This window comes from Bufo gargarizans, chromosome 2 (genome assembly GCF_014858855.1).
Source record: "Bufo gargarizans isolate SCDJY-AF-19 chromosome 2, ASM1485885v1, whole genome shotgun sequence".
NCBI classification, from domain to species: Eukaryota; Metazoa; Chordata; class Amphibia; order Anura; family Bufonidae; genus Bufo; species Bufo gargarizans.
This window is the reverse complement of record NC_058081.1, coordinates 49,715,247-49,735,818: the sequence shown is the minus strand read 5'-3', so window position 1 is coordinate 49,735,818 and position 20,572 is coordinate 49,715,247. Positions and strand designations below refer to the sequence as shown.

Here is a 20,572-nt window from a genome sequence, read left to right as displayed (position 1 = left end):
TGCTGCACCTTTAACATTGCATTACCCAGTCGTTAGGAAGTCATCTCAGACCTCCAATGCCATTGTGCTATGTGGGCTGTTTTGACGCGTATGGGTGGGCGCGCCAGTCTGCAGTGTGCCGCTTGACACTGACGTGTTGACTGACACACTGCATAATTTTGCTGCGGGGTCACCTTCATTAGATGCTGCGGCGGAGGGCCTCCTGTATGTGCTCAATGGTTCCACTATCTCCTTGATACTACCAGATTTTGTCTTTTTTTTGTTATAAAAATGTAATGATCCCACTGATGCCCTGTATTGATTTCACGATCGCTATCTTTTGCCTGTAGGTAAATAAACTACAGGGTTACCATAGTGATCACACATGCCCCTGGTGCTGATTGGCCAAGGTGGAGTCACATGGTCTGCCCCTCTCTCCTTTTGCTGCGGGCAACGCGATCTCTGTCAGCACGTCCCCGGTCACGTGGACGGTGGCTCGGAGGAGCGCCGCTCACGCGGGGAGGGTGGACCGGACTGTCTGGCCCCCGCGTTTGCGCAGTTCGCACAGGGGAACATCGGCTACATGCGGACATACTGAACCACCATTGGTACGCTGGTTTTGATATATGTAATTGTGAAATATAGGTCAGCTGTGTATTAACTAGCTAGACTACATTTGTTTAACCCTTCACTAGCACTTGCACTTTATATTATGATAGTTATTCACATATACATTTTTTAGATATTTGTGTTTAAAGTTTCATTGGTCCCTTTAGTAATTATTGATAAATATGCACTTATTTAGTATTTTTTGTAATTTTTTATTTTGTATATCGATCATGTGACTAATTATTTTGATGTATGTGTTCAATTATTCACTTATGTATCATGTGATCAATTTTGGGCATATATACTCACTTGTGACACTATTGCCTTGCTTGACAAAGGCCTCATTGAGTTGGCTGAAACGTTGCCTGAGAATAAATTGGGTCATCCCCTTTCACTTTTATCTGGAGTGCTGCCTCGTTTTTGGAAATATTGTACAGGGGAATGGTCGCCTACCTACCCTGAGGATTCGCACCCTATTTACTTTTTTTCTAATTGTGCTGCTGTTGTATTTTTGTTTTTTAGATAGATAGATTAGATAGATAGATATAAGACAAATAGAGAGATAGATATAAGATAGAGAGATAGATACAGTCATGTGAAAAAATTAGGACACCCTTTGAAAGCATGTGGTTTTTTGTAACATTTTTAATAAAAGGTTATTTCATCTCCGTTTCAACAATACAGAGAGATTAAAGTAATCCAACTAAACAAAGAAAACTGAAGAAAAGTCTTTTCAAGATCTTCTGTAAATGTCATTCTACAAAAATGCCTATTCTAACTGAGGAAAAAGATAGGACACCCTCACATGTATTCCCTCTTAAATTGGCTCAGATCTCACACAGGTATATCACACCAGGTGCACATAATTAGTAGATCGTTACTCTGCATGTTGAATGAGGCTTGCCCTATTTAAACCTCAGACATTTAGTTTGGTGTGCTCCTGACTGTTGAAGTGAGAGTGAGCACCATGGTGAGAGCAAAAGAGCTGTCAGAGGACTTCAGAAAAAAGATTGTAGCAGCCTATGAGTCTGGGAAGGGAATTAAAAAGATCTCAAAAGATTTTGAAATCAGCCATTCCACTGTCCGGAAGATAGTCTACAAGTGGAGGGCTTTCAAAACAACTGCCAACATGCCCAGGACTGGTCGCCCCAGCAAGTTCACCCCAAGAGCAGACCGCAAGATGCTAAAAGAGGTCTCCAAAAACCCTAAAGTGTCATCTCGAGAACTACAGCAGGCTCTGGCTACTGTTGATGTAGAAGTACATGCCTCTACAATCAGAAAGAGACTGTACAAGTTTAACTTGCATGGGAGGTGTGCAAGGAGGAAACCTTTGCTTTCCAAGAGAAACATCGAGGCCAGACTGACATTTGCCAGAGATAAAGTTGACAAAGACCAGGACTTCTGGAATAATGTTCTTTGGACAGATGAGTCCAAAATTGAATTATTTGCACATAACAGCAGAGGACATGTTTGGCGTAAACCAAACACAGCATTCCAAGAAAAGAACCTCATACCAACTGTGAAGCATGGAGGTGGAAGTGTCATGGTTTGGGGCTGCTTTGCTGCAGCAGGACCTGGTCAGCTCACCATCATAGAATCCACGATGAATTCTACTGTGTATCAGAAGGTGCTTGAAGAACATGTGAGACCATCAGTTAGAAAATTAAAGCTGAAGCGGAACTGGACCATGCAACATGACAATGACCCAAAACATACTAGTAAATCAACCAAAGATTGGCTGAAAAAGAAGAAATGGAGAGTCCTGGAATGGCCAAGTCAAAGTCCAGATTTGAATCCCATTGAGATGCTGTGGGGTGACTTGAAAAGGGCTGTACGTGCAAGAAACCCCTCAAACATCTCACAGCTGAAAAAGTTCTGCATTGAGGAGTGGGGTAAAATTTCCTCAGACCGATGTCGAAGACTGGTAGATGGCTACAAGAACCGTCTCACTGCAGTTATTTCAGCCAAAGGAGGTAACACTCGCTATTAGGGGCAAGGGTGTCCTATCTTTTTCCTCAGTTAGAATAGGCATTTTTGTAGAATGATATTTACAGAAGATCTTGAAAAGACTTTTCTTCAGTTTTCTTTGTTTAGTCGGATTACTTTAATCTCTCTGTATTGTTGAAACGGAGATGAAATAACCTTTTATTAAAAATGTTACAAAAAACCACATGCTTTCAAAGGGTGTCCTAATTTTTTCACATGACTGTATGTGCTAGATAGATAGATATAAGACAGATTGCCCCCCAGGCCGCCCTAAATAAACAGCCACTGGGCCGCCCATCAAAAAAAAAAAAAAATATTTTTTTTTTATTCTTCAGGGCCGCACCGCCGATCAACACAGGCGGCGCGGCCCTGGATGTAATTGCGGCCGTGCTGTGGGGCAGGGGAGGGAGAGGCGTGTCCCTCCCCTGTTCTTCTGATAGGCCGCAGGCACTAATGCCTGCAGCCTATCAGAGGCCGGCTCAGGCAGCGCGATGACGTCATTATCATCGCGACGCCTGAGCCGGCAGCACACACACACAGCAGGGACACAGGCCAGAAGAGGCTTGCATCGCTGCGGATGGAGGTAAGTATTTTATTTTTTTTCTTCTTCTTTGCGGGGGGCTGGCACTATGGGGGGGAGATCTGGCACTATGGGGGAGAGATCTGGCACTATGGGGGGGGAGATCTGGCACTATGGGGGGGGGAGATCTGGCACTATGGGGGGAGATCTGGCACTATGGGGGGAGATCTGGCCCTATGGGGGGGGGATCTGGCCCTATGGGGGGGATCTGGCCCTATGGGGGGGATATCTGGCACTATGGGGGGATATCTGGCACTATGGGGGGATATCTGGCACTATGGGGGGGAGATCTGGCACTATGGGGGGGGGGGAGATCTGGCACTATGGGGGGGGGAGATCTGGCACTATGGGGGGGAGATCTGGCACTATGGGGGGAGATCTGGCACTATGGGGGGGAGATCTGGCACTATGGGGGGGAGATCTGGCCCTATGGGGGGAGATCTGGCCCTATGGGGGGGAGATCTGGCCCTATGGGGGGGGAGATCTGGCCCTATGGGGGGAGATCTGGCCCTATGGGGGGAGATCTGGCCCTATGGGGGGGATCTGGCACTATGGGGGGAGATCTGGCACTATGGGGGGAGATCTGGCACTATGGGGGGGAGATCTGGCACTATGGGGGGCACTATAGGGGGAGCTGGCACTATGGGGGGCACTATAGGGGGAGCTGGCACTATGGGGGCACTATAGGGGGAGCTGGCACTATGGGGGCACTATAGGGGGAGCTGGCACTATGGGGGCACTATAGGGGGAGCTGGCACTATGGGGGGGACTATAGGGGGAGCTGGCACTATGGGGGGGACTATAGGGGGAGCTGGCGCTATGGGGGGCACTATAGGGGGAGCTGGCACTATGGGGGGGACTATAGGGGGGCTGGCACTATTGGGAGAGCTGACACTATGGGGGGCTGGCACTATAGGGGGAGCTGACACTATAAGGGGGCTGGCACTATGGGGGGGGAGCTGGCACTATGGGGGGGAGCTGGCACTATATAGGGGCTGGCACTATGGGGGGAGGGCTGGCACTATGGGGGGGGAGGGCTGGCACTATGAGGGGAGGGCTGGCACTATTGGAGGAGCTGGCACTGTGGGGGCATTTCTTACTGGCACATTATGGGGGGGCACCATGGGGGAGCGGAGCACTATGGGGGTAACTGGGGGCTCTAAAGGGGCTTTTTTTTATTATTGGCACATTCTGGGGGGCACTATAGGGGAGAGCAGCACTATGGGGCATCTGGTGCTACTATAGGGGCATTATTTGGGGGCACTATGGGGAAGTGGGGGCTCTAAAGGGGCCTTTTGTATTGGAACATTATGGGGGGCACTATGGCATTTGGTGGCACTAAGGGGGCATTTTTTACTGGCACATTATGGAAGGCACTATAGGGGAGAGCGGCACTATGGGGGAGTGGAGCACTATTGGGGCATATGGTGGCACTAAGAAGGGGCATTTTTTTACTGGTACATTGTGGGGGAGAGGAGCACTATAGGGGCATCTGCTGGGGGGCACTAAGGGGCATTTTTTTACTGGCATATTATGGGGACACTATGGGGAAGGGGGAGAGGAGCAGTATGAGGGCATTTACTGGGGCACTATATAGGGGTATTTTATACTGGCATACATTATGGGGACATTAGCTCAACTGCGGGCACTAAGCGGGGTATTTCATGTACTGTCATATTATAGGGAAAATTAGTACTACTAGGGGGTATTATGGGGAGCTTTACTACTACTAGGGGCTATGAAGAACATGATTACTAGGGCACTCTAGGGGCATTATTACTACTAAGTGTGCTCTGGCAGAGAATTATTTCTATTGGTGGGATTTTGGGGAGCACTGTTACTTTAGGGGCACACTAGCATAGTATCAGCTTAGCACAATAATTTTTGGGGGACATTATCTTTATACTATTATTGTCTGGGCGCCGTTATTTTTTAGAGCACTGTGTGCCAATAATAGTTTAAGGGGGCACTATCTGTGTGGTAGTAGTATTTCCAGGCGGACTGTTTCTGCAGTATAGTATTGGGGGCATAGCGGGTACAGTATTGGGGGCACTATCTGTGTGGTAGTTTGTATTTCCAGGGGGACTGTTTCTGCAGTATAGTATTGGGGGTGGCAGGAAACTAATGTCTGTTTCTCAATCTCTGCAGAGAAGGGAGATGGCAGAAGAATCATCATGGCTGTCTGGTCTGAATGGAGAAGATGAGGAAAGAGAACGTCTACAACAAAGGTGACATCACTGGATGTAAGAGGTATGTGGTGCTATGTAGGAGAGGAGATGCTCCGGCTCCTCCTCCTGCCATTTGCAGAAGGAGGATTCAGAACTGGGTGAGGATGACGAAAGGGGGCAGCAAGTTACGGGCGGGTGACAGATGGTGGGGGGAACCACAGGCCTTGAGCAGGATCAGGGTAGGGAGGAGAGCGGAGGAGCTTCCTGGCTGTAGCTTGTTATATAAGCAGGCAGTGCAGCCAGGACGGCCTCCCCTCTCTCCGTATGATGTGTAGAGACAGGCCGCAACTATAGAATGTCAGCGGTAAAGTGTGTGTTGGGAGTGGCCTATTATATGTAGGAGGGGCTTTTAATGATGGGCGGGGCTAAAAATGGGCCACTTGACTAGATTTGCCCCCCAGGACTAAGGCTGCCAGTCCTCCCCTGGATAGATAGAGAGATAGATATGTGCTAGATAGATAGATATAAGACAGATAGATAGAGAGATAGATATGTGCTAGATAGATAGATATAAGACAGATAGATAGAGAGATAGATATGTGCTAGATAGATAGATATAAGACAGATAGATAGAGAGATAGATATGTGCTAGATAGATAGATATAAGACAGATAGATAGAGAGATAGATATGTGCTAGATAGATAGATATAAGACAGATAGATAGAGAGATAGATATGTGCTAGATAGATAGATATAAGACAGATAGATAGAGAGATAGATATAAGACAGATAGATAGGAGATAGATAGATAGATCATTGAAGCGTCTGGAGCACCTCTATATACAGTACACGTGTACATGTAGTAATAATAGCACATAAGTATGGCTGATGTACCGGATATTGGAGTTCGGACCTCTGGGATGTCACTCAGGCCCCTGTCTCTAAGTTCCCGGGCAGCATCCACACAACTCCGCACCTCACTGGCCCTGGCATGGAGCATTACCGCAGCCAAGAAGAGGAGGGACAGCTTGTAATCAGGCATGATAGCCGGGGTCTCTGCGCAGGAGATGTCTGCAAACACAGCAAAATATTACACTGTAAGACATGAAATACAGGGAGCAGTCACTGATGTATGGCCAGAGCAGACAGAGGGAAGGATACAGACAGCGCACTCATCTATAGGAAAGGACATGGACTGTGCAAGGGGAGACCGGCACAATACAGGATGATAGCATGAGAGTACACAGACTTATAAGGAGACATATAGAGGAATATGGAAAAACACTGTCACTGACAATTACCACAAGGACATTATAGGGACAGTGTAGATATAATAGATAAATACTGCAGATGGATACAGGGACAATATGGAAACATTATACAGTTCTGCTTGGAGGTTTTGGACCCCTTCAGAATTTTCTATATTTTTGCATACATTTGGCATAAAATTACATCAGATGTTGACACAAGTCCTAAACGCAGATAAAGAGAACCAAATCAAATAAATGGGTAAAAAATATTAGACTTTATTAAGGAAAATACCTGTGAGTGGCAAAAGTATGTGAACCTCTGCTTTCAGTATCTGGTGTGACCTCCTTGTGCTAGGTGCCACTGCAGCTTCGGCTCTGCTATGTTGGAGGGATTCCTCTCATGAGCTGCTCACTACCTTCCACAACATTTCTCTTGGATTAAGCTCAGGACATTGACTTGGCCATTCCAAAACTTTACCTTTCTTCTTCTTTGGTAGAACGTCTTGTGTGCTTATAGTCATAGTCTCGCTGCATGACCCACGTTTTCTCTTGAGATTCAGCTCACGGACAGATGTCCTGATTATTTTCCTTTAGAATTTGCTGGTATAATTCAGAATTCATCGTTCCATCAATGATGGCAAGCCGTTGTGGCCCAGATGCAGCAAAACAGGCCCCAACCATGCATGATACTACCACAACCATGTATCATAGATGAATGAGGCTTTCCTCTCTCCAAACTTAACGCTTCTCATTTAACCCAGAAAGTTCTATTTTGTTCTCATCCATCCACAAAACACTGTCCCAATAGCCGTCTGGCTTGTCCATGTGATCTTTAGCAATCTGCAGATGGGCAGCAATGTTCTTTTTGGAGAGCAGCAGCCTTCTCCTCCTGCATGCACACCATTGTTGCTCATCGTCCTCCTAAAGGTTGGACTTCAGAACATTAACATTAGCTAATGGGAGAAAGGCCCTTAGTTTTGTAGAGGTTATCTTAGGTTCCTTTGTGACCTTGTGGATTTTTACACGCTGTGCTCTTGGCGTGATCTTTGTTGGCCGACCACTCCTGGGGAAGGTAATCACGATCCTGAATTTCGTTTAAACTTTTGCTTACCATCACACGACTATGTATGTCATGATGATAAGCTCTTAAAGGGGTTGTCCCACAAAAAATATTCTACAGTTTTCAAACCAGCACCTGGATCTGAATTCTTTTGTAATTGCATTTCATTAAAAACGTATAAGTCTGCATAGCCACTGAGTTAATTAAATAAAATATATCTGTATAGCGCCACCTGCTGTTTTTTTCTTATTATTTCTTAGTCCTGCTCACTGAGATGGCCGCACATGCTCAGTTTCATCCTTCAACTGCCTCCTGAGCTGTGATAGGTAGAGCTGAGACACGCCCCCTGAGCTGTGATAGGTAGAGCTGAGACACGCCCCCTGAGTTGCAGCCGAAGAGACACTCCCCTTGAGCTTCCAGCTTGATATAAATCTAGCAGAGCAATGAATGAGGAGATCTCTGGATCCATGTGAAGTACAGGGCTGGTTCTAGCGTTGTTAGAAAGAGGTTGTCATGTGCTATGTGATTTTCATTTTTTACATTATTCAGGGTATAACCCCTTTAAATGTAACCTAGCGTTTTAGGCCGGTGCCCCGGTTATATTAATGGTGGCCTGAGGAATGTTCTGCCATGCTGAATGCACTTGGACCACAAATTATCAAGATCCACTGGTAGCAGTTCCCTTTGCAATTGCGAACCAATGACGTCCCAGATGTGCTCAATGGGAGACGAGTCTGGAGACACTGCAGGTCATGATATCTCGTTTAGGACACACAGGACGTTCAAGGTAGAATGAGCTACATGTGGCCTGTTGTTGACCTGTTGTAACGGCCGTACCACTGGTTCCTCAAACAAATTAATGTAACACTGAAATGTTAGTGTACCTGAAAGGAAGAGTAGAGGGGTCTGGCTGCCATACATTATGCAACCCAACACCATAATCCAAGGAGTAGAACTGGTGTGACATTCCCCTGTGAAGGCCTCTTCATGGTGTTGCCCACTTGGTCTCCAAACCAGTTTACAGATATCATTGCGTTCGTCTTCCTGTGCACCATCATTGCCTTTGAGAGCAGTGTTGTGAGATCAATGGAACAACTGTAGCCGGACGTCTGACTCGTAGCCCTATGTCGTGCAAATGCCTTCTGATGGTTTGTGTAGACCAGGGGTGCACAACGTTTCCTGGTTGGGGGCCACATTGCCAGACTGAACCAATGACGAGGGCCGCAATTAAAATTTAAAGGTGTATTAACAACTGAAATATTGTACTTATGGCATATTGAACACACATTATATACCATTAATGTCTAGTTACACTTCCAGGACTCCCATCTAATGGGAGAAATACATGAAAAATACATGTGAGCAGCCACAAGACATAGGCATACATGTCTGTTACCAGATGGTTGGGGGCCGCACAGAATGGTATCAAGGGCCGCATGTGGCCCCCGGGCCGCAGGTTGTGCACCCCCGGTGTAGACGCTGTTTGCCACCTTTGGCTTGCGATGTGACGTCCAATATCACTTGCAGTACAGAATGGATCACCAGGCGCCATTCTTCTAATCAGACGTTCTGTCCGTGCAGAGGTGCTCCTCTGTGGACCTCTTTCTGTCATTCAGTTCATCGTTGTTCTCCCAACTACCGACACACACAACGCAGTTCTCTCAGTCTTCTCAGATTGTGACAAGTGGAGATAACTGCTACATCAATGAACAGGAGGCACCGCACAAGGTTTCATGTGGCTAAGAGGCTAACAAAACGTTGCTTTCCATCTGGATTTTATGCCGTACACACATATATAAGCACAGTGTAGAGAGAGAGAGATAGAAACAGTCTAGAGATATAATCCCAATGTACAAAGATAGAAGGACAGTTCAAAAAGACAGAAAAGCAGTGCAAAGTGATAATGAAAGCTACATGCTATAACAATATGAACAGTGAAGAGATGTAGCCTAAAAGGGCAAAAAAGAGATGCATGGACACAGGGCCGTCTTTACCAAGGGGCAAAAGGGGCAGCTGCCCTGGGCCCAGTTGCTCCTGGGGAGCCCAAGGCAGCTGCCTCTTGAGCCCTGCTAGCTACTGCCCCGGGTGTCAAGCTGTCTGTGTACTTTAACGTTGTGATCTAGGACCTTAGATGACATAATCACCATGTGGCCAGTAACCTAGCAATTACTGGTCACATGGCCATGAGGTCATCACAGGTCCTAGCAGGAGTGTTGCAGAAGTTAACTGTGGAGCTTTTTTGTGTGAAGATTACATCAGAAAAAGGTGACAGGGGCTGTTATGTTAATATACTGTAAACTACTGTATAGTGGGGTGCTGTATATTGTGTGGGGGCCTGTATACTGTGGGGGGCTGTATATTGTGTGGGACTGTATACTGTGTGGTGGGCTGTATACTGTGTGGGGCCTGTATACTGTGGGGGCTGTATACTGTGTGGTGGGCTGTATACTGTGTGGTGGGCTGTATACTGTGTGGAGGCCTGTATACTGTGGGGGGGGCCTTATACTGTATGGTGGGCTGTATACTGTGTGGTGGGCTGTATACTGTGTGGGGGGCTGTATACTGTGTGGGGGGCTGTATATTATGTGGGGGCCTGTATACTGTGTGGTGGGCTGTATACTGTGTGGGGGCCTGTATACTGTGGGGGGGGGCCTTATACTGTGTGGTGGGTTGTATACTGTGTGGTGGGCTGTATACTGTGTGGTGGACTGTATACTGTGTGGGGGGCTGTATACTGTGTGGGGGCCTGTATACTGTGTGGGGGCCTGTATACTGTGGGGGGCTGTATACTGTGTGGGGGCCTGTATACTGTGTGGGGGCCTGTATACTGTGGGGGTCTTTATACTGTGGGGGGCTGTATACTGTGGGGGGGCCTGTATAGTGTGGTGGGGCCTGTATAGTGTGGGGGGCTGTATATTGTGGAGTGCTATACTGCTGTACTGTATACTGTGGGGGTCTGTATACTGTGGGTGCGGTATAGTGTGGAGTGCTATAATGCTGTACTGTATAGTGTGGGGGGCTGTATCGTGTATAGTTTGGGGTGCTGTATACAGTGAGGTGTTGTATACTGTGGGGCGCTGTATACTGTGGGCTGCTATACTGCTCTACTATATACTGTGGGGTACTGTATAGTGTGGGTGCTATACTGCATACTGTGTGGTGCTGTATACTATAGGGTGCTATACTGCATACTGTGGGGTGTTGGGGTGCACTGTAACACTAGGGTGAGCCGAGCCCTGATCTCCTTCCTGCAGAGCGGTGCCCACCTCCAGCCTGAGCCCAGCTGCCCAGAGCACTGATCCTGAGCCGCTGGAGTCTTCAGAACTGGAAGTATTTACAGTCATTCACTGTACTCTACCAGATGTGTGGATTTTTTGTGTGTGTGGTGTGGTGGAGGGCGTGATTGCCTGCTAAGGTGTGGGAAGGCGGGATCCAGGGGGCCCAAGTAAATTTTTGCCCAGGGTCCAATCAATATTAAAGACGGGCCTGCATGGACATTGAAGAACTGTATGGGACCTAGATACGGAGGTAAAGCAATAGTGTAGAGACATTTAGGGACGATGCAGGGAGATACTGCGTGATCTATAGCCATACAGTACATATACAATAGTATGTATACATTCTAGAATAGTATACATATATATTAGTAGCCTGAAGAGTTATATAGGATCAGTGTAGAGCCATATAGAAAAAAGTGAAAGGCATGAGGAAATATCCAGTATGGACAGGATAAAGAGATGTACAGACAGAGACATGGGGAGTAGGGAGGCAGAGGCTGGGCAGAGATAATACACACAGGTGCAGACAGACTGGGCCTGTACTACCATAGCTGATAGTCAGCCATACATAACTACAGGTATATACAGGGAGAGATCTACCTATATATCTGCAAAGGAATATGGATGACATACAGCGTGCAAAGGAGAGCAACATGTACAGATATATTGTATAAGCTCAGGTATGTACTATATACAGAGCAGTGATGTGATATGTACAATATACAGAGCAGTGATGTGATATATATAGTATATAGTATAATATAAGGTATGTACAATATACAGAGCAGTGAGGTGATATATATAGTATATAGTATAATATAAGGTATGTACAATATACAGAGCAGTGATGTGATATATATAGTATAATATAAGGTACGTACAATATACAGAGCAGTGATGTGATATATATAGATATAGTATAATATAAGGTACGTACAATATACAGAGCAGCAATGTGATATATATAGTATAATATAAGGTACGTACAATATACAGAGCAGCGATGTGATATATATATATATATATAGATATAGTATAATATAGGGTACGTATAATATACAGAGCAGCAATGTGATATATATAGTATAATATAAGGTACGTACAATATACAGAGCAGTGATGTGATATATATATATATATATATATATATAGATATAGTATAATATAAGGTACGTACAATATACAGAGCAGTGATGTGATATATATAATATAAGGTACGTACAATATACAGAGCAGCAATGTGATATATATAGTATAATATAAGGTACGTACAATATACAGAGCAGCGATGTGATATATATATAGATATAGTATAATATAAGGTACGTATAATATACAGAGCAGCAATGTGATATATATAGTATAATATAAGGTATGTACAATATACAGAGCAGCGATGTGATATATATATATATATATATATAGTATAATATAAGGTACGTACAATATACAGAGCAGTGATCTGATATATATACCGTAGATATAGTATAATATAAGGTACGTACAATATACAGAGCAGTGATGTGATAGATATAGTATAATATAAGGTACGTACAATATACAGAGCAGTGATGTGATATATATATAGATATAGTATAATATAAGGTACGTACAATATACAGAGCAGTGATGTGATATATATATAATATAAGGTACGTACAATATACAGAGCAGTGATGTGATATATATATATATAGATATAGTATAATATAGGGTACGTATAATATACAGAGCAGCAATGTGATATATATAGTATAATATAAGGTACGTACAATATACAGAGCAGTGATGTGATATATATATATATATATATATATAGATATAGTATAATATAAGGTACGTACAATATACAGAGCAGTGATGTGATATATATATAATATAAGGTACGTACAATATACAGAGCAGCAATGTGATATATATAGTATAATATAAGGTACGTACAATATACAGAGCAGCGATGTGATATATATATAGATATAGTATAATATAAGGTACGTATAATATACAGAGCAGCAATGTGATATATATAGTATAATATAAGGTATGTACAATATACAGAGCAGTGATGTGATATATATATAGTATAATATAAGGTATGTACAATATACAGAGCAGCGATGTGATATATATATATATATATAGTATAATATAAGGTACGTACAATATACAGAGCAGTGATCTGATATATATACCGTAGATATAGTATAATATAAGGTACGTACAATATACAGAGCAGTGATGTGATAGATATAGTATAATATAAGGTACGTACAATATACAGAGCAGTGATGTGATATATATATAGATATAGTATAATATAAGGTACGTACAATATACAGAGCAGTGATGTGATATATATATAATATAAGGTACGTACAATATACAGAGCAGTGATGTGATATATAGATATAGTATAATATAAGGTACGTACAATATACAGAGCAGTGATGTGATATATATATAGATATAGTATAATATAAGGTACGTACAATATACAGAGCAGTGATGATATATATATATATATATAGTATCATATAAGGTACGTACAATATACAGAGCAGTGATGTGATATATATACCGTAGATATAGTATAATATAAGGTACGTACAATATACAGAGCAGCGATGTGATATATATATAATATAAGGTACGTACAATATACAGAGCAGCGATGTGATATATATATATAATATAAGGTATGTACAATATACAGAGCAGTGATGTGATATATATAGATATAGTATAATATAAGGTATGTACAATATACAGAGCAGTGATGTGATGGATATAGTATAATATAAGGTACGTACAATATACAGAGCAGTGATGTGATATATATAGATATAGTATAATATAAGGTACGTACAATATACAGAGCAGTGATGTGATATATATATATAGTGTAATATATGTACAATATACAGAGCAGTGATGTGATATATATATAGTGTAATATATGTACAATATACAGAGCAGTGATGTGATATATATAGATATAGTATAATATAAGGTACGTACAATATACAGAGCAGTGATGTGATATATATAGATATAGTATAATATAAGGTACGTACAATATACAGAGCAGCGATGCGATATATATATAGATATAGTATAATATAAGGTACGTACAATATACAGAGCAGCGATGTGATATATATATAGATATAGTATAATATAAGGTACGTACAATATACAGAGCAGTGATGTGATATATATATATATATAGTATAATATAAGGTACGTACAATATACAGAGCAGTGATGTGATATATATAGATATAGTATAATATAAGGTACGTACAATATACAGAGCAGTGATGTGATATATATACATAGTATAAGGTACGTACAATATACAGAGCAGTGATGTGATATATATATATATAGTGTAATATATGTACAATATACAGAGCAGCGATGTGATATATATAGATATAGTATAATATAAGGTACGTACAATATACAGAGCAGTGATGTGATATATATAGATATAGTATAATATAAGGTACGTACAATATACAGAGCAGTGATGTGATATATATATATATAGTATAATATAAGGTACGTACAATATACAGAGCAGTGATGTGATATATATAGATATAGTATAATATAAGGTACGTACAATATACAGAGCAGTGATGTGATATATATACATAGTATAAGGTACGTACAATATACAGAGCAGTGATGTGATATATATATATATGGTGTAATATATGTACAATATACAGAGCAGCGATGTGATATATATAGATATAGTATAATATAAGGTACGTACAATATACAGAGCAGTGATGTGATATATATAGATATAGTATAATATAAGGTACGTACAATATACAGAGCAGTGATGTGATATATATAGATATAGTATAATATAAGGTACGTACAATATACAGAGCAGTGATGTGATATATATAGATATAGTATAATATAAGGTACGTACAATATACAGAGCAGCTGTGATGAGACCCCGGCACTGGATCAGCTGGAAGACAAAGGAGATGTGTGCTGCCCCGCGGTCCTAGAGCCGCCGGCTGCTGCTGACTGAGTCTATGGATAGAACAGACAGGGCGTGTGCAGGGGGAGGCTGACAGCACACCCACCGTTCACCAGCTGATATATGCAGATATTATTCATCCAGACAGCAAGAAGACTCCAGGACCTGAGAGGAAAGATAGAAAGGAAAAGACAGAGGCTGACCGATAGACAGATAGATAGATACCTGTGGATAGATATTATCACAATCAACTTCCTCATGTGTCCCCCCCAATTCCTCGTAGATTGTAAGCTCTTGCGAGCAGGGCCCTGACTCCTAGTGTGTCAGTTGCATATTAGCCAGTTGCCTTTGTTTTGTACATGAACCCTATGAATTTGTAAAGTGCTGCGGAATATGGTGGCGCTATATAAATTATTATTATTATATTATATGAGACAGACAGATTGATACATAGACAGATAGATATAAGGCTTCTTGCACACGACGGTATACATTTTGCTGTACGCATAAAACGGATCTGCAAAAAATACGGATGACATCCGTGTGCATTCCGTATTTTGCGGAACAGAACAGCTGGCCCCTAATGCGGAGAATAATAATAATACATGTTCTATTTTTTTGCGGAACAGAAATATGGAAATACGGAAACAGAATGCACACGGAGAACCTTCCTTTCTTTTTACAGACCCATTGAAATGAATGGTTCCTTATACCGTCCGCAAAAAGAACGGAAACGGAATGAAAATACGTACGTGTGCAGGAGTCCTTGGCTGTAGATGACTGAGGTGACTGCGTAGCGTTAGATGAATGCACAGAGGTCGTCACCTCCTCCATCCTCTTCCTCTGTGGCCCATCTGTCCCTCTGTGGGGGGTAAAGAGTGAATTGCCATTTAGTGACATTAGCAGTGGTGGCAGGTGTCACCCTGGGGGGGCTTCACTGCGGGTGTTGGTCTTATCACACATTACAGTGGAGCCTTCACCGAAGAGGGGATTTTCTGTTTAATGTAGTCATTGTATAAGGGCATTTTTTTGCGCATGGGATGTGGATCCATTCATCTCAATGGGGCCGCAAAAAGGCGGACAATTTTCAAGATCTCTGATGGTTGTCAGTGAATAGGAACATTCAGAAATCCTTTCTGACCTCATACTACTCATGGTGGCACAGGGTTATAATGTATCAGTGTAGGTAAGGGCTGCCGGGGTACAGCTCACTGGACTGGATACAGCAGTGACCAACTACAGCTGTGTGAGCAGGAATGTTTCCATTCACTGACAATAAGCAAAGATCTTGAAAATGTTGATTTCATTTACTTATTTGAATTTTCTTCATGATAAAATGTAAAAACATCTTTGCAGCATAGCTGAAAAAAAAAACTATTGGCTCCAATCTGTAATGATTGGGTCCAGATAGGCCGAGGATTGCAAAACGGACAAGAATAGGACATGTTATATTTTTTTTGCGTGGTCATGGAACGGAGCAACGGACACGGACAGCACACAGAGTGCTGTCCGCATCTTTTGCGGCCCCATTGAAGTGAATAGGTCCGAACCAGCTCGGATGCGGACCAGAACAACGGTCGCGTGCGTGAGGCCTTAGGCCCCTTTCACATGGGCGAGTATTCCGCATGGGTGCGATGCATGAGTTGAACGCATTGCACCCGCACTGAATCCGGACCCATTCATTTCTATGGGGCTGTTCACATGAGCGGTGATTTTCACACATCACTTGTGCGTTGTGTGAAAATCTCAGCATGTTCTATATTCTGCGTTTTTCACGTAACGCAGGCCCCATAGAAATGAATGGGGTTGCGTGAAAATCGCAAGCATCCGCAAGCAAGTGCGGATGCGGTGCGATTTTCACGCATGGTTGCTAGGAGACAGTCTATTCACTGTATTATTTTCCCTTATAACATGGTTATAAGGGAAAATAATAGCATTCTGAATACAGAATGCTTAGTAGGTGATCAATTGAGGGTTAAAAAAAAAATAAAAATTAACTCACCTTCTCCTCTTGATCGCGTAGTTCCCGGTCTCTTCTTTATGAGCTGTGGGCTAAAGGACCTGTAGTGATGTCAGATCACATGCTCCACTCACATGGTCCATCACCATGGTGATGGACCATGTGATTGGAGCATGTGATCTGATGTCACCACAGGTCCTAGCCGGTAGTTTATCATTAACCCCTTAAGGACCAGGCTCATTTTCACCTTAAGGACCAGGCCATTTTTTGCAAATCTGACCAGTGTCACTTTAAGTGCTGATAACTTTAAAACGCTTTTACTTATACAGGCCATTCTGAGATTGTTTTTTCGTCACATATTGTACTTCATGACACTGGTAAAATAAAGTCAAAAAAATTAATTTTTTTGCATAATAAAATACCTAATTTACCAAAAATTTTGAAAAATAAGCAAATTTCAAAGTTTCAGTTTCTCTACTTCTGTAATACATAGTAATACCCCCAAAAATTGTGATGACTTAACATTCCCCATATGTCTACTTCATGTTTGAATTATTTTGGGAATGATATTTTATTTTTTGGGGATGTTACAAGGCTTAGAAGTTTAGAAGCAAATCTTGACATTTTTCAGAAATTTACAAAAACCCAATTTTTAGGGACCACTACAGCTCTGAAGTCACTTTGCGAGGCTTACATAATAGAAACCGCCCAAAAATGACCCCATTCTATAAACTACACCCCTCAAGGTATTCAAAACTGATTTTACAAACTCCGTTAACCCTTTAGGTGTTGCACAAGAGTTATTGGCAAATGGGGATGAAATTTGAGAATTTCATTTTTTTGCCTAATTTTCCATTTTAACCCATTTTTTCCACTAACAAAGCAAGGGTTAACAGCCAAACAAGACTGTATCTTTATTGCCCTGACTCTGCCGTTTACAGAAACACTCCATATGTGGCCGTAAACTACTGTACGGCCACACAGCGGGGCGTAGAGTGAAAGGTGCGCCGTATGGTTTTTGGAAGCCAGATTTTGCTGGACAGTTTTTTTGACACCATGTCCCATTTGAAGCCCCCTGATGCACCCCTAGAGTAGAAACTCCATAAAAGTGACCCCATCTAAGAAACTACACCCCTCAAGGTATTCAAAACTGATTTTACAAACTTCGTTAACCCTTTAGGTGTTGCACAAGAGTTATTGGCAAATGGGGATGAAATTTGAGAATTTCATTTTTTTGCCTAATTTTCCATTTTAACCCATTTTTTCCACTAACAAAGCAAGGGTTAACAGCCAAACAAGACTGTATCTTTATTGCCCTGACTCTGCCATTTACAGAAACACCCAATATGTGGCCGTAAACTACTGTACGGCCACACAGCGGGGCGTAGAGTGAAAGGTGCGCCGTATGGTTTTTGGAAGCCAGATTTTGCTGGACAGTTTTTTTGACACCATGTCCCATTTGAAGCCCCCCTGATGCACCCCTAGAGTAGAAACTCCATAAAAGTGACCCCATCTAAGAAACTACACCCCTCAAGGTATTCAAAACTGATTTTACAAACTTTGTTAACCCTTTAGGTGTTGCACAAGATTTAATGGAAAATAGAGATACAATTTCAAAATTTCACTTTTTTGGCAGATTTTCCATTTTAATATTTTTTTTCCAGTTACAAAGCAAGGGTTAACAGCCAAACAAAACTCATTATTTATGGCCCTGATTCTGTAGTTTACAGAAACACCCCATATGTGGTCGTAAACCACTGTACGGGCACACGGCAGGGCGCAGAAGGAAAGGAATGCCATACGGTTTTTGGAAGGCAGATTTTGCTGGACTGGTTTTTTGACACCATGTCCCATTTGAAGCCCCCCTGATGCACCCCTAGAGTAGAAACTCCAAAAAAGTGACCCCATTTTAGAAAGTACGGAATAGGGTGGCAGTATTGTTGGTACTAGTTCAGGGTAGATATGATTTTTGGTTGCTCTATATTACACTTTTTGTGCGGCAAGGTAACAAGAAATAGCTTTTTTGGCACGTTTTTTTTTTGTTATTTACAACATTCATCTGACAGGTTAGATCATGTGGTAATTTTATAGAGCAGGTTGTCACGGACGCAGCGATACCTAATATGTATACAATTTTTTTTTATTTATGTAAGTTTTATACAATAACTTCATTTTTAAAACCAAAAAATTGTTTAGTGTCTCCATAGTCTAAGAGCCATAGTTTTTTCAGTTTTTGGGCGATTATCTTGAGTAGGGTCTAATTTTTTGCGGGATGAGATGACAGTTTGATTGGCACTATTTTGGGGTGCATATGACTTTTTGATCGCTTGCTATTACACTTTTTGTGACGTAAGATGGCAAAAAATACCATTTTTTACACCGTTTTTTTTTTTTTTTTTACGGTGGTCATCTGAGGGGTTAGGTCATGTGATATTTATATAGAGCCGGTCGATACGGACGCGGCAATACCTAATATGTATACTTTATTTTTATTTATGTAGGTTTTACACAATGATTTTATTTTTGAAACAAAAAAAATGATGTTTTAGTGTTTCCATAGTCTAAGAGCCATAGTTTTTTCAGTTTTTGGGCGATTATCTTGAGTAGGGTCTCATTTTTTGCGGGATGAGATGACGGTTTGATTGGTACTATTTTGGCGTACATGCGACTTTTTTGATCACTTTTATTACCTTTTTTGGGAAGTAAGGTGGGCAAAATTTCAATTTTCTCATAGTTTTTATTTTTTTATTTTTATGGCGTTCACTGTGCGGGGAAAGTAACATGGCCGTTTTATAGATCAGGTCGTTACGGACGCAGCGATACCTAATATGTGTAGTTTATTTTATTTTTTTAATTTTTATTCAGTGATAAATGTTTTTTTTTTTATCTTAACTTTTTTCACTTATTCTTTTTATTTTTTGACCCAGACCCACTTGGTTCTTGAAGATCCAGTGGGTCTGATGTCTGTAAAATACAGTACAGAACCTATATAGGTTTCTGTACTGTATTTTACTTACACTGAACAGATCTATGCTTTCAGCACAGATCTGTTCAGCACCATGGACAGCAGGACGCCTGAGCAGGCGTCCTGTTGCCATGGGAACCTTCCCCGTCTGCTCAGTTATGGTCAGAACTTCGCAGACGGGGAAGGGTGAGGACGGGGCTTCGGGGGGCTCTCTGGGGGCTCTCTCCCTCTCCATCGGGGGGCTGCAAAGGCACAGCAGCCCCCCGATCGGAGAGGGAGGGAGCTCCCTCTTACTGTTAACCTTTTCCATACAGCGGTCCGTACGGACCGCTGTATAGAAAGGGTTAAACGGCTGACATCGCATCAACGATGTCAGCCGTTTATACCAGGGTGCCAGCAATGTGCTGGCACCCTGGTATACCCACTGTACACCAACGATTACGCAATAGGAGGCGGGCGGGGGATCGCGATCCCGCCTGCCGCACCGCCCGCCTCCCGCAACGCCCCCACCGCCTGCGACACCCCCCCTGCACCACCCGCCGCCATCAAATCATGCAGGGGTGCAGGGGGGGGTGTACTATATTGATTTTAGGCACTCTAAAGTTTCTGATCCCCGCGGTCAGGGACCGCGGGGATCAGAAACTGCAAAAAGCGCAGCAAACCGCAGGTCTGAATTGACCTGCGGTTTTCTGCGATCGTCGATGCGGGGGGGTCAAATGACCCTCCCCTG

The 20,572-nt window shown here is 42.6% G+C and overlaps 2 protein-coding genes across 2 annotated transcripts in view; one reads left to right on the top strand and one right to left on the bottom strand.

The window, feature by feature from the left end:
• The window catches only part of GPC2 (glypican 2), a 63,182-nt gene extending 48,230 nt beyond the window's left edge, over nucleotides 1-14,952 (bottom strand). The window contains exons 1-2 of the mRNA XM_044278888.1: nucleotides 14,864-14,952; nucleotides 6,218-6,394 (exon numbers count right to left, since the gene is read on the bottom strand). Of these exons, the coding sequence (XP_044134823.1) occupies nucleotides 6,218-6,365 (148 nt within the window). The 5' untranslated portion in view covers nucleotides 6,366-6,394; nucleotides 14,864-14,952. The remainder of the gene's footprint in view (nucleotides 1-6,217; nucleotides 6,395-14,863) is intronic.
• STAG3 (stromal antigen 3) overlaps nucleotides 1-20,572 on the top strand; it is a 299,481-nt gene that overhangs the window by 11,775 nt on the left and 267,134 nt on the right. The window lies entirely within an intron of this gene.